General features: G+C 43.9%; 2 protein-coding genes across 2 annotated transcripts; both read left to right on the forward strand.

The window, feature by feature from the left end:
• The first annotated feature begins 546 nt into the window (after positions 1-546).
• On the forward strand, positions 547-1128 carry LOC122642858 (histone H2B-like). The gene is made up of 2 exons (XM_043836457.1): positions 547-1036; positions 1086-1128. The coding sequence occupies exon 1, from the start codon at positions 583-585 to the stop codon at positions 1027-1029; it is 447 nt and encodes a 148-aa protein (XP_043692392.1). The 5' UTR covers positions 547-582; the 3' UTR covers positions 1030-1036; positions 1086-1128.
• An 8889-nt stretch (positions 1129-10017) lies between these two features.
• Positions 10018-10455, forward strand: LOC122643601 (uncharacterized mitochondrial protein AtMg00810-like). The gene has a single exon (XM_043837212.1). It carries the CDS (start codon positions 10018-10020, stop codon positions 10453-10455), a length of 438 nt encoding a protein of 145 aa, XP_043693147.1.
• Positions 10456-14239: the final 3784 nt, after the last annotated feature.

Consider the following 14239-nt stretch of genomic DNA (forward strand, 5'->3'; position numbering starts at 1 on the left):
TTTTTTATTAGATCTGGGATCCTATTTTGGATTCAGTACGGATAAAAGATCTTCCCCAACTGCCCTACTACACAGACATAGCAAGACGCACGATGACCGTCTTACCCTTTACCGAGTGAGAGTAAGATGGTCATTTCGCACCTTACTGTGTCTGCGCAAAAGAGCACTTGGGACAGCCGAGCAGTGGACGATCCGGATCCCTCCCTTTCTTATTCCCTCCGGGAAACCAGTATGGTGGGCCCACCTTGGCACACAATAAAAAAACGAAAAAGAGCCGCGGAAATTGTATGTGTCAGGTTTTCTTCACTTTATCATTTTCTTGTTTCCTCATTTTGGTAGGCATGCGGATCATGCGGTCTGGTTTTCGACAAGAATAACGCATCCAAAACCCGACGTCCCATCTTATCAATTACAAGTCAGCGATCCGGGTGAATTCTTATCATCCAATAGAAGTTCTCCATCTCTTCCTATTTATTCTATTACCAAATCGTTCTTACCATCGAATTCAATTTCCCACGCAAACTCTCTCTCTCTCTCTCTCTCTCTCTCTCTCTCTCTCTGTTGTCAACTGTGAAGTCTGTAATGGCGCCCAAGTCTGAGAAGAAGCTCGCAGAGAAGAAGCCAGCGGAGGAGAAGAAATCCTCGAGCGTGGTAGGGAAAGCCCCGGCGGATAAGAAGCCAAAGGCTGAGAAGAGGTTACCGAAGGAGGGATCGGCCGGAGGCGACAAGAAGAAGAAGCGGATCAAAAAGGGAAGCGAGACCTACAAGATATACCTTTTCAAGGTTCTGAAGCAAGTTCATCCAGACATTGGGATATCGAGCAAGTCCATGGGCATCATGAATAGCTTCATCAACGACATCTTCGAGAAGATCGCGCAGGAGGCTTCTAAGTTGGCTCGCTACAACAAGAAACCTACCATCACATCTCGTGAGATCCAGACCGCCATTCGTCTTGTTCTCCCCGGCGAATTGGCCAAGCACGCCGTCTCAGAGGGCACCAAAGCTGTCACTAAATTCACTAGTTCTTAGATTTTAGAATTTTTTTTTTTTTAAGCTTTCTAATCCTAGACTACTAGATCGGATGTAATTTTCCATGAGTTTTGGGGTTCCGATCTGATCTGACTTCTATGGCCTATGGGTTTTGGTTTTGTTTCATATATTTCTGGGATTGAGTGCTTACTGTAAATTGAATTTCTCCTATCGAACAGAGAACATTTGCACTTCTTATCGTTTTCATTATTAGATTACGAAATTTCGCTGCTACCAGGGTTGCAGGAATGTTCCTGCTGCCCAGTTCACCGCCAAATAAATGTACTCAAAGAGTATTTTGGAAAATATCATAACGAGGGTATTTGTGAAAAGGAGGAAGTGAATTATTCCATTTCTTTGACTGCAAACTCAGGTAGCTGCAAATTTTTTTCTCTTATTCGGTTGTTTTCATTGTGTGAAGGGCTTTGATTTGTGGGTGAGCGTTCTTAGATCTATTGTTGAGTTTTTCTCTTATTCGGTTGTTTTCGAAAATGTAATTCGCTGGTCTTTCGTCCAGATCTTGTTTCTGTTCGTTGAGAGTAGGGGTAGAGGTGGGGTTGCGGGAAGGAAGGAAGAAGAAGGGCTTTGATTTATGGAGTGCTCTTAGATTTGAGTTTTTCTTAGATATAATTGCATACGAAAGAGTTTTTTCTCTTTGTTGGGGTCAGCCGAATCGAGGAGTAGGGCTCTGTTGCCGAAACGAAGATGAAGAAGAAGGGACAGGTGGGTCGCCCCTGAGGCGGGACGAATAAGATGATCGCATCATTCATTGTCCTTAAAAGGGTGTATTGACCAGTTTTGTAAAATCAAGTCACCTCTCTCTCTCCGTCCCTTCTCTCTCCCTTTTCCTTTTGTTGTAGATTGTGGGTTTGTCTTACTTCACCTTTAGCTCTTGTAGTTGGCCTGTGGAGTCTTAAATAGGGATGGTTAATTTAAGATATTTTATTCCCCCCCACCACCTTAAAAATTAAAGGCGAATGAATTCCCCCCCCCCACCCCCTTAGGATAGATCAAACTTTTGTTTAATTTTGTTAAATCAAATGATAAGAAGTTCGTTTGGTAAAAAAAAACCTAAAAGCGTTTCATCTTATACTTTTCCTTGAAAAAAACAAACTTAAGTTTTGGGCTTCTATATATGCTTTTTAATGTTTTGTAATTGATTTAAAATTTTAAATCATATAAATTAATTTTAACTATTTTTAAGTTACCAATTTGAGCTTAGATGTCATATAGATTTTTTATTTTGGTAAATAGATGCCATGATTCAAGCTTAGCAGCATGACATTTCTTTATTGGGCTTAGAAAAAAAATAGGTTCATTCTCAATTGGGCTCAAAACTATTATCTTGAATCGAAATGAAAAAAAATTACTTCGCTACAACCACTTATTAATTGATTTTGTTTTGGGGTATTGAGGTATTGAAATTATTTAATAAATATTTGGATAAATTACATATCACCCTTGATTTTCACACGAAACTCAAATCAACCCCTTTATTAGACCCCAATATGACAAATTAGTCTCTACCATTAGTTTTATGTTGTTGAGTGATGATGTGAGTCAGTTAAATAAATTTTAATCCCTAAACTACTCTTGACCAGTATTGATTTACGATTTTACACTTGTAACTAAAAACCCTAAATTCATCTTCTTCCTCACTTGCAACGCAATCTCAAGCGAAAGTTCCCCAGAGCGAAGAAAAAAACAGAGAAAGTGACGGAGTCACCAATGAAAACGAGCTTTTTACCATTCACAATTGAGAGGAAGGTCTTTGGGTGGGAGGTCACAACCATCGGGTTTCCATCTCCGTTTCAGGAAATCAACATCTACCCTTCCATGCTTCTCACAGATCTTGGTGTCTGGTATCGTCTTGCAACTCCAATTCATATAAAGCGGCCCTTTCTGGTCCTTGATCCATCGTCCCTTGAACAAGTCACAGTAGTCTTGACGGAGGAAGTGACAGAATCCGGTGGTTTTGGGGGGTATAAGAGAGGAAGGACGGGACAGTCTGTTGTGTCCTCTGTGACGTTTGGGTGGATGGGTGCCAATCTTGGGAAGAACACAGCTAATATGAAACTTCTTACATTATTGGACACCGTTCTTCTCTGACATTTGCTGTCCCTCTTGATCCCCCCGCTTAAGGATTAAGAAGAAGATTAATAATAAAACCCCACGTTTGCTTTCCATTTCTTCAATCTAGTCCTGCGATTATCTCACCCTGCTTCGGTATTCGGAAATCATCCACTCGATCGACCATCGGGGGACATCGTTTCTCCACGAAGTGTGCCGACGGTGGTGGTGGTGGTGTTGCCAGCGGAGTTGTAGGAAAGGGGTGGGGTATTTTAGATTGAAAATGAAGGAAGAGTAGTATAGTAAATTTAATTCTAATGTTTTAGTATAAGGGTAAAATAATCTTTTCTCACCAATAATTAACAACAAACTAATTCCATTGCTGTAGAAGGGGACGGATAAGTATTTTCAAAAACCAAAAGGTGATGTGTAATTTACCCTAAATGGTTTGGTTTTTATTTTTGTGCTTCATTCCCATTTTATACGAAACTGAAATCAATCTAACTAACCGACTTTTTTCTTTTTTTTTGATAAAAATAAAGACTATATTAAACCTTTAAGAGTTTAAGGGGCTGGGAACATCGGATTGTGGTCAGTTCCATGCTGCCTATACATTCGAAAATCTATGGTAGAAAAGTTTTCCATAGCTTTTGCTAGGCTAAAAAATCATATTTATAAGGTTCCAGGGTATCTAACTTGGACTGGGCAATACTTGTTCATGGTTTGGTTTGGTATGGGATATTAATTTTAGGATGAAGTTTTTCTCCACCCATTGAGGATTGTTCACCCACCATCCTAGGGTTCACAAACCCCTCCTAAGGTTTTGTATGTTCCAAAATACCCTCCTGATACCCATTCTTGTCCTCTCTTGCCCCTTGTTGAATGAGATCCACATCTTGGATTGAGCTATTGGGCTGAAACATTTTAAGGCTGGGCTATGTTTGGCATATCCGTGCACGACTTGGATTGGGCTATTGGGAAAAATCAAGGCCCAACCTGGCCCACTTGAAAGTTGAAACATGTATGGTGAATGCTTTGAAGCATTATGCTGTGGATTCTACACTTAAAGAGCCCTTGGAGTCCGCCGATACAGGATTGGGTACAGATGATACGTTGGATCTGATACTGCATTTTAAAAGCATGTTTCAAATTATTTTACATAAAAGAGTGTATCCAATGCACGAGGCTTCCACCACTGTGGGGTTCAAACTACTCTACATAGCCCAAGAAATAATTTGCCATATCGAACACAAGTTTTTAGAATAATTTGTCAAATATATTTTTCATATGTGGAACTAAGTTTCCAGCTAAAGGTTTTCTAAAATTGCAGAACTAATTGGTAATAAACCTTGGCAATGTGATTGTCGATTGAAAGCAGGCCAAATAGTATAGCCATTAAACAATGTGAGAAGCAGCAACTAATAAATAAGGCCAAATGTTCTTTGTGTTGGGGCGCAGGCTGTGCCTAAACACATGGGGTGGGCAAAATGATCGGCCTGACCTGAATGATAGAAATGCCGTCCCCATGTGTCTGGGCACAGCTTGTGTTGCGGCATAAAGAACAAAAACCCAATAAATAATTTCATTTTAAGGAAAAAGAAAATCCTAAATTGACTCCTTACCATCATTGACTAGTCTATAAGTCTAGGCCGGACCAAATGGTTGAGGCGTCAAGATCAAACAGGTCACCAAGAGAGGATAATTAGAATATGGTTCATTGTGGCTATTGAAAGTGTCTTCAAATGCTTCTTTCTCCATAACTAACTAATGTGATTGACTATCCACCACATCTATTCACATTCCAATTATTAATTATTAATTATTAATAATGATTAGAGTAGGTAGTAATGCAAAAGCTTCTATGCCATTTGTTACATGGTAGTTCTTTTGGCAATTAAATTTGTTGTAGAGGTAGCCTTATTAACCTTTATCTATATAATTTCAGTACTAATTAACACTTAGATAAGGAAAAAAATAAAGTAAAAGATAAAGGCTAAAATTATGAGTGTAAGGGTGTCGATTTGGGATCGGAACTAGGAACCTCCCGGAATCAATCTGCTAAAACCAGGAATTAACTTGTCCCGTTACTAAATGGGACGAGACGTTCTGGAACAAGTTCCCCAATGATTCTAGATCCAGAAGATCAATAAAAAACTGTTTAGAACTGAAACCGTCATGACTCATTTAAGATGCATATTTAATGCTAGTTAATACTTGATTGTTATAACTTACAAGGGTTATGTCGTAATTGCCAAAAAAAATAAAGTTGGTTGATTACTTGTATATTTAGAAATATATATTCAATTACTTGTATGCTTAGGAACTTATTTGCATACTTAGAAATTTTGAATTTCTTGAAATATTTTGAGTACCCAAAACTATTAAGATTGCCACATCATTTACCACAAAGCTTAAACTTAACCTAACCATTCTGCAATTCAGAGTTGGACCATATCTCCTCCATAATAGATTATGTTTCCCTTTTATTTTATGGTTAATTGGGCCAAACCCGTAAGTGGGTTCAAATCCCACTAAGTGACCCAATAAGAAAATCTCCATATATAGCTGCTTTGAGTGTTTGACTTATTCTGTTGTTCACACTTGAGCTTTTTTTTTGTTTTTTTTGCTTTCACATGGTTGACATAGAAGGTTGACCTCTCAAGTCTCATTTCAATTCTTTGACTTGATAATGTGTTTTGACTATCCACAACATCTATTAACATTCCAATTATAATTAAGTAGAGTTGGTGGTGATGCGATAGCTTTTGTGCCAAGCTTGGTGCAATGGTTTGGTTATATTTGTTATATGTTTTTTTTTTTGGGTGAGCTGAGAATTTGTTATATGTTAGTTTACTTGGCAATCAAATTTTGCCTAAAATGGTGATTGGGTTTTTATGTTTGCTTGAAGGAAAAATGTTATTTAAAGAAATAAAGTATAGGAGCAACTCCTGTTGATATACGAAGAGCGTACAAGAAAGGGAGGGGAAGGCCACCAAAATCGTGACAGAGATTAAATATGGAGGCTCCCTTAGCTAAATAATGTGTCTTGTTATTAAAGGCACAAGGAATATACAACTCAACCTAACTCAACTAAATGTGGTTGGCTACCTAGATCCTTGTCCTACAATCAACTATATTCGAGGTCATACTTGATACAAGTCTTAAGCTATATATGTTCTTCCTCACCATTTCTCCTAAGGTCATTTTAAGTCTGTCTAACTCTTTTAATTCCTTCAAACTGAATCAAATCACTCCTTCGTACTAGTACATCCAAAGGCCTCTGTTGAACATGGCCATGCCACCTCAAATGACTTTTAACAGAACACGTTAACCGTCTGAGTCTTCTACCAAGATAGAACACGACTCTATCAAAATAGCTCCTAGCTAACCTGTTTCCTATAAAACTCTTTGCTATTCTTATCCATTGTAACACCATACACTGTCTTTGTTATCCTTTGTAATCTCTCATAGTTTGTAACTAATTTACAAGTTATAAATACATGGGAAACTCACATACGATGATGTAAGAAAACCCAATTCAGCAATAACTCTTTTATGGTGTCACAACCTCCATGGGACTCTTGATAATCAATTTTTTTTTCTCTTCTCTTCTCTTGTTCTGCTATGATAACTACATCAACCATGGTCGACTCTTCCTCTACCACTACTTCCTTCTCCCCTTCCTCTCACACAACTGCTGCACCTTCCACCATGACCACTCCTTTTGCATTAGGAAATATTTCTCACATATTACAAATCAATCTTCATCGCAACAACTACCTCCTCTGGCGAGCCCAATTCCTCCCTCTCTTCCGCCTCCATAGTTTCCTCAAATTCGTTGATGGCTCTTCACCCTCTCGCCCTTCCAACATTCTTACTTCTTCAAACCAATCCATTCCCAACCCTGAATATCTCACCTGGCAGCATCAAGACCAACTTGTTCTATGCTGCATCCTTTCCACTCTTACCAAAGTTGTGTTCTCCAACGTCGTCAGCTTGGACACGTCTCATGCCGTCTAGCGCAAGCTCGAGAAACTTTATGCTCCATAGTCACAGGCTTGTGTTATGCAGCTTGATCTCCAGTTGCTTTCTCTCAAGAAATGCTCTCTCTCTCTCTCTCTCTCTCTCTCTCTCTCTCTCTCTTGTCGATTATGTTCAAAAAGCCAAGACCTTGGTCGATCAACTCATTGTTGCCTCTAAACCCATTGCGGAATCGCAACTCACACTCAGCATTATGAGCGGTCTTGACCCAGACTATGATGCCTTTGTCTCCTCCGTCACCTCTCATTTTGAAACCATCGAGCTTGATGATCTTATTGGCTTATAGTTCAATCAAGAGATTATTATTTAGAGTTACATTCCAGATCAATCTGGCGATGCTGCTATCACGGCCAATAATTTTACCTGCTCATCCGATCATTCTTCATCATATAATCCCTCTTGTCGTGGTCGTGCTTCTTCTCGGTGTAGAGGTTCTGGTCATGTCCGCTCCAACAATGCACCTGCTAATCAGCGCTGTCGTCTAACCTGCCAAGTGTGCACCTAGCCAGGTATTCGGCCCTCCAATGCTATCAGTGGTTCAACCCTTGTTACCGCTCTCCCACCCCACAGTAATCTCATGGTCAGCATGTTGCCTAAGCCATGTATGCGGCACCTTCTTCTCCCCAGCCTTACTCTACTCATCCACCAGCTGGATACAGTGTTGCTCCCCCTATGGCATCTGACCCCTATTGGTACCTTAATTCTGGGATGACACATCATCTGAAATATGATATGGCCAATTCTGAAGGATAATGACGTCACTTTGAATTTCATCCCACCTTTTGTTGTGTTAAGGATCGATACTCGGGGAATATACTCCTTCGCGCCAGAATAAAGGGGGTTTATATCAGCTTCAGGATGCTCGTACCATCTCTTTCGTTGATCAACCTCAAGCTCATGTTGGTGAATGTGCTTCTGTTTCTATTTCTGTTTGGCATGATTGATTTGGCCATCTCGCTGCTCGCATAGTTTCTTCCGTCATCTCCAAGCATTCGTTACCTGTTACGGCTTCATCATTCACCGGCCTTTGTGAACCTGGCCAGTTGAGCAAGTCTCATCGTTTACCATTTCTATCCTCTTTAAATTATTGTATTCAGCCATTGGAACTGATATATTTAGACTTATGGGGCCCTCTCCCAACCCCTCTATTTCAGGATTTTGTTATAATATTTGTTTTATTAATGCATTCAGTAGATATACATGGTTGTTTTCACTAACTATGAAGTCCAAGGCTCTATATACTTTTATCAGATTCAAAACGTAAGTGAAAAATTTTTTTGGTTGCAAAATAAAGGCTTTACAAACTAATGATGATCACGAGTATCATATTTTTTGCCATTTCTTGGCTCAACAGGGTATACTGCATCATTTATCTTGCCCTCACACTCAGACCCAAAATGGCATAGCTGAGCGCAAACACTAGCATGTTGTCGAATCTGGCCTGACTATGCTCACCAAGGCTTCCATCCCATACTCCTATTGGGATGAGGCATTTCTCGCTGCTGTATTTTTAATTAATAGAATGCCACGCCTGTTCTTCATAATGTCATGTCCTATGAACAGTTATTTGGTCACCCGCCTGATTACTTGCACTTGCGTACATCTGGGTGTGCCTGTTACCCATGGTTACGTCCCTATAGTCATCAAAAGTTGGAGGATCGCTCCAAATAGTGTGTCTTTATTGGCTATTCAACTCATCACCGTGGGTATCGTTGCCTTGATCGCTAGGCTGGAAGGGTCTATATTTCCCTCCATGTCACTTTCAATAAATCTCATTTTCCCTTTGCCACTCCACTTAGACCATCCCCCACTCCACCCCCTCCTCCGCGGATTATACTTGGTCCAGTTCTCTCCCCACCAGCTCATCTTCAAGGGGTAACACCATCACCACCGATTTCCACTTAAGGGGTGCCAACTTCCCTTCCCTCCTCCTTACCCGAGTTACCTTCCCAACCCTCTTCTCTTCAACCGCACTCCCCCAGCTCCATATGTTTACCAGTGTCAAGAATAAGATCCACAAACCTAAGGTGCTCCTTGCTACCAAACATCTGGTTTGCGCTTATTTCAGTTTCACGGTAATTGACACCGAACCTACATGTTTTACCTCTGCCAATAAAAACATTCGCTGGCGCCTTGTGATGGCCACTGAATATAATGCATTACTTCGTAATGGCACTTGGAATCTTATTCCCTATCATCCCTCCATGAAGTTGGTGAACTGCAAGCGGGTTTATCGTATTAAAACTAAAGTTGATGGCACCATTGATCGTTACAAGGCCCTGCTTGGTGGCCAAGGGGTTTACACAACAAGCTGGCTTGGATTACGATGAAACTTTTAGTTCGATCATCAATCCTGCCGCTATCAGAGTGGTCTTATCTCTTGCGATTGTTTTTTAAACTGGACTTTGCGTCTGCTTGACGTTTAGAATGCCTTCCTTTATGACAACCTTACTGAACAGGTTTTTATGCGACAACCTCAAGGATATGTTGATCCTCGTTATCCCTATCATGTATGTCATCTCCAAAAGTTCTTTATGATTTTAAGCAAGTCCCCCGGCCTTGGTATCATTGACGTAACACCTACCTTTTATCTCTTGGTTTTATCGCATCCAAGGCTAATTTCTCTATGTTCATTCAACATACATCCACTCAGATCCTACTTATTCTTATCTACATGGATGATATTATTGTTATAGGTAGCGATTCTAAGTCGGTTCAAACTCTCATTAGCACTCTTGGCCAAGAGTTTACCATCAAAGACCTTGGTGCATTAAGTTAATTCTTGGGAATTGAGGCTCATTGGTCCTCAAAGAGTTTGCATCTCACTCAATCAAAATATGTAGCTAGCCAACCTACTTCAAGCCATGCTCTACTCCTATGGTTCCATCTACTGTCAAGCTCTCCAAATCCATTGGTCAACCACTTTTCGATGTGACTTTGTATAGAAGTACCCTTCAGTACCTTACCCTCACCAGACTTGATTTGGCTTTCTCGATCAACAAGGTTTGCTATTTTATGTATAGCCCAATGACTGATCACTGGTTGGGTGTCAAGCGCATCCTTTGCTACATTAAGGGTACTCTATATCATGGTATTCAACTTACACCTGCTCATTCCCCTCTTCTTAATGCATTCACTACTGTTGATTGGGCTTATTTCCCAGATGATAGGAAGTCTACTAGTGGGTTCTGTATTTTTCTTGGGCCTAACATTATCTCCTGGAGTTCAAAGAAGCAGCCTACGATGGCTCGCTATAGCACCGAATCTGAGTACAAAGGTGTTGCAAACACCGCTTCTGAACTCCTCTGGCTATAGTACTTAATTCGAGAACTTGGCTACTCTCCTCCTCATTCGCCCATTATCTGGTGTGACAACATTGGGGTTACTTATCTTGCCGCCAATCCTGTCTTTCACGTGCGAAATAAAACACGTCAAAATTGATTATCATTTCATTCGTGACCAGGTTACGAAGAAGCTACTTGATGTTCGGATCATTTCTACCATAGATGAAACTGCCGATATTCTGACCAAACCTATGGCCATCACCAGGTTTGAGTCCCTTCGTTCCAAGTTTACTATGGTCGACCCTCAATTGCGCTAGAGGGGGTGTAACAGTACACATCGGCCATTTGAGTCTTCTACCAAGATAGAACACAACTCTATCAAGATAGCCCCCAGCCAACCTGTTTCCTATAAAATTCTTTGTTATTCTTATCCATTGTAACACCATACACTGTCGTTGTTATTCTTTGTAATCTCTTACAGTTTGTAACTAATTTACAATTTATAAATACATGGGAAACTCACAGCAAACGATGTGAGAAAACCCACTTCAGTAATAACTCTTTCAACTTTCTTGTAACTTATCATTGTTGTGTGTGAAACCCTCCGGTGTTTGGTTCGCCCGTGGATGAACCTGCAAAAACCAAGCAATGAGCGCAAGAGGGCCGGTGTGGCTCCGGCCTAGGACTCTCCGATGCTCAAGTCAGGTCTCCAACGCGGCGGTGTAAGCTGCGTAGTAAAAAGCAAGCGATGAATGGTGCTCCATACCGGGTATTTATAGAGTGAGGAGGAGACGAGATGGTTGGCGAGTCCTAGTATGGTAGGAGTCCTTCTTTCGAGAGGTTCTCTCGCGTAGAGCGGAGTGGAGAGTTATTTTTGGGGTCGGGCTCTTATTAAGGTAAGAGTCCATGTAGAGTACGATCCCGTGATGCGTGGGAATCGTGGCTCGATTCCTATCCCACGATTCTCGGGACGTGTTGACATGGCCCGGAGATCCCTGGTGGGGTGCTATGGGAGCTTTAGTGGAGGAGGACTCGGCAAGGGAGGTCGGCAAGGGAGGTCGGCCAGGGAGGTTGGCTCGAGGGATTAATCTCGGCCGCAAGCTCGACCAGGAGTCTATGGTTGACCTGTATGAGCTCGGCCTCGGCCACCGGCTAGTTCGTTCGAGTCTAGTTCTGTCGGGTGACTTATCGGAGACGAGGTCGGCCCGGTCTCCGACTCGGCCCAACTCGATTCTCGGATCGAGGTCGGGTCGGCCATGTGGCAGCCTCGATAGGAGGGGTGTTTTATGCCTCATCAGGGCCCCCACTCATCGTGGGTCGGCTCGCACCGATGAGTAAAGTTTCTGATCGCTTGTCGGAAGATTCTTGCGGTTGAACCGAGCTTATTTATTGCCGCGGATTTAACATTGCACGACCTGACGGTTGGGTTTCAAGTGCCACGTCGGCAGAGCCATTATGGCGCTGCTCAGAATTCAAAACGCCCTTTGATCTAGGCCGTTGAATCTGCCGAGCTATGGTCGCCGTAGGATCAAAAAACCCAAGGATTATAAATAGGCGACTCCTAACTATTCATTCCTCACTTGCTTTAAGTTATTGACTTCTTGACAAGCTTGGATCCTTCAGCTCGGTAGATCTCGGCGTTTACTTGCTTGCGATTGACTCGGTCGTTGCTTCGTTCGCGCCGGCTCTTCTTCAATCGCAAGTCTTCTCCGCCCGATATGTCGGTTGGTAGTAGTCCTATGGGCGAGCTGCTCGCCAGCGCAGAGGGCGCGAGTTTGAGCCGAGAGCTCCCGCTCATTCTCCTACCATAGACCTATTGGGCTCGACCTCGGATGAGCCCGATGTAGTGAGCTTCGTCAGCCGAGGTGGCCGAGCCTCCGTTACTCCGGAGTCCGACCACGCGGCCCAATCCATCACCGCGACCGAGCCGAGAACTCCGAGTTGTCCTCATCCAATGAGGAATCGGTGAGGGAGATTCGCCCAAGGTGGGGGTTGGCTCGGTCAACTCGTCGGCACGACGCCTCGGCCCGAGGAAGGTAGTGTCGGCACTGTCGAGCACGGTCACGGAGGCGACCTCAACTATCCGAGGACGACCTATGCCATCCCCGAGGACATTCACTCCGAGTTCCTAACCCCGGTGAGATGGCCTGCTTCATCGTGCCCGTCCGAGGTGGCTCTATACGAGACCCCCTTCAAGTATGCGTCGGCTCCCGTTCTCGGCCTGGTGGACCAGATCTTGAACCACTTCCACATGTCTCCTGGCCAGCTGGTGCCGAACTCTTGGCTGGCCGTGTATGGCTTCTATGCCTTGTTCAGCGAGATGGGTCGATGTACGAGCGTGGCACTATTTTCTTGGCTCTTCTTCTTGAAGAAATCTCCCGAGAAGGGGTGGTACTACTTCTGCCGTCGATCGGGGAAGAGTGCGGCTCTGGGCGGCCATAAATTTCTGGTTGGTACGCCGACCTTCAATAAGTATTGGAAGCCTTGTTTTTTCTTCGCTTCCATTCCCAACAGCCCCCTCCGAACCGAGTGGAAGGAGATGAACCTGAACTACGTCAATAGGGTACTACCCCTGACCGAGAACGAGATGACATCGCTGGACCTGATCCTTCAGCTTCCGCCCTTCGATGTCCTCCAACTTCGGGACGAGGGGTTTCTTCGAGGTGGCATATGACCCCGGTAGGAGCCCGAGCCGAGCCCGTCTCCGTTGTCCGAGATGACCCCTTTACTTGATTTTCTTTTTCTTTTCTGACTTATTTTTGACATTCTCGGTTTCTCTTGCAGTGGTCGGTCACATTCCCCCTATGGATACAGCTCGGCGATGGGCCGAGACCATCACGGATCGAAAGAAGAAAAATGCAGAGAAGAAACCCCGGGGCGAGTCCTCCAAGGCCCCCAAGGGCAAGGCCGTGATGTCGGGGCCATCGGATGCTGTGGTCGGCCTTGAGGCCGAGAAGAATATGGGCCAGCCGGGTCTCCGAGGAAGGGGAAAGGCCGAAAAGGTGAGAAGAGCCCGCCGAGAGACATCAAGCATCGAAGCTCTCGGTTAATCGACGAGTAGTGGTCTTCCGCCCGTGGCTTCGCCCGCCAACATCTCTCGATATGTCCCGGGAGGGCCTCGACCAACAACGTTCCCGTGAGGCCGACTTGGCGCCTCTTCCGGGGACTCGGCTTTGGCGTCGGCCGCTCACGCCAAAGAATGGCTGGATGCGGTCGGCTTCCATCCGACAAGGAGAAGCTCAAGGCGTTGTCGACCCTGAGCTCCTCTCCACTCTATTTTAGGATTTCAACATGGTAAGTTTCCTTGTCGGCTTTTTTGAATAGATATGATCTGTGTAGTCCTGTCTTGATTTTTGTGCTCATGCTTTTTTGTAGGGCTTTGCTAATGCAAGTGGAGACTATGCTCCGCTTTGAGTGGCTCTACCGAGAACTATTCCTTGGACGTCCCAAAGGCAAGAAGGCTTATCAGGATGCCGCTCGGAGGTGTCGGGAGACTCAAGAGAAGCTCACTCGCACGAGGCCGAGTGGAGAGCTCTCGGGCCGAGGTGGTCGAGCAGAGAGAGAGAAGGTCCGAGGCTCTGCAGCTCGGCTTGCCGAGGTGAAGGAGAGGCCAAGGAAGATCTCGGCCATGGCTCGGAGCGAGGCGTCGGCGACTATCTCCAATCGGAGGAGTACGCCGATGTCCGCCATGAGATCGGAAGCCTCCTATGCGGAAGGTTTTGAGGCGGCCGAGCCGAGCTTTGGCCGAGATCAAGGCGGCGACTCGATCTCAATCTCTCCCGCTTTGATGATGATGCGACTACCTTTGCGGGAGG

Source organism: Telopea speciosissima, chromosome 10 (genome assembly GCF_018873765.1).
Source record: "Telopea speciosissima isolate NSW1024214 ecotype Mountain lineage chromosome 10, Tspe_v1, whole genome shotgun sequence".
Taxonomy (NCBI): Eukaryota; Viridiplantae; Streptophyta; class Magnoliopsida; order Proteales; family Proteaceae; genus Telopea; species Telopea speciosissima.

Bases quoted from the DNA above. Each gene is read 5' to 3' on its own strand.
- LOC122642858 (XM_043836457.1), top strand. From the start codon at position 583: ATGGCGCCCAAGTCTGAGAAGAAGCTCGCAGAGAAGAAGCCAGCGGAG.
- LOC122643601 (XM_043837212.1), top strand. From the start codon at position 10,018: ATGGTTCCATCTACTGTCAAGCTCTCCAAATCCATTGGTCAACCACTT.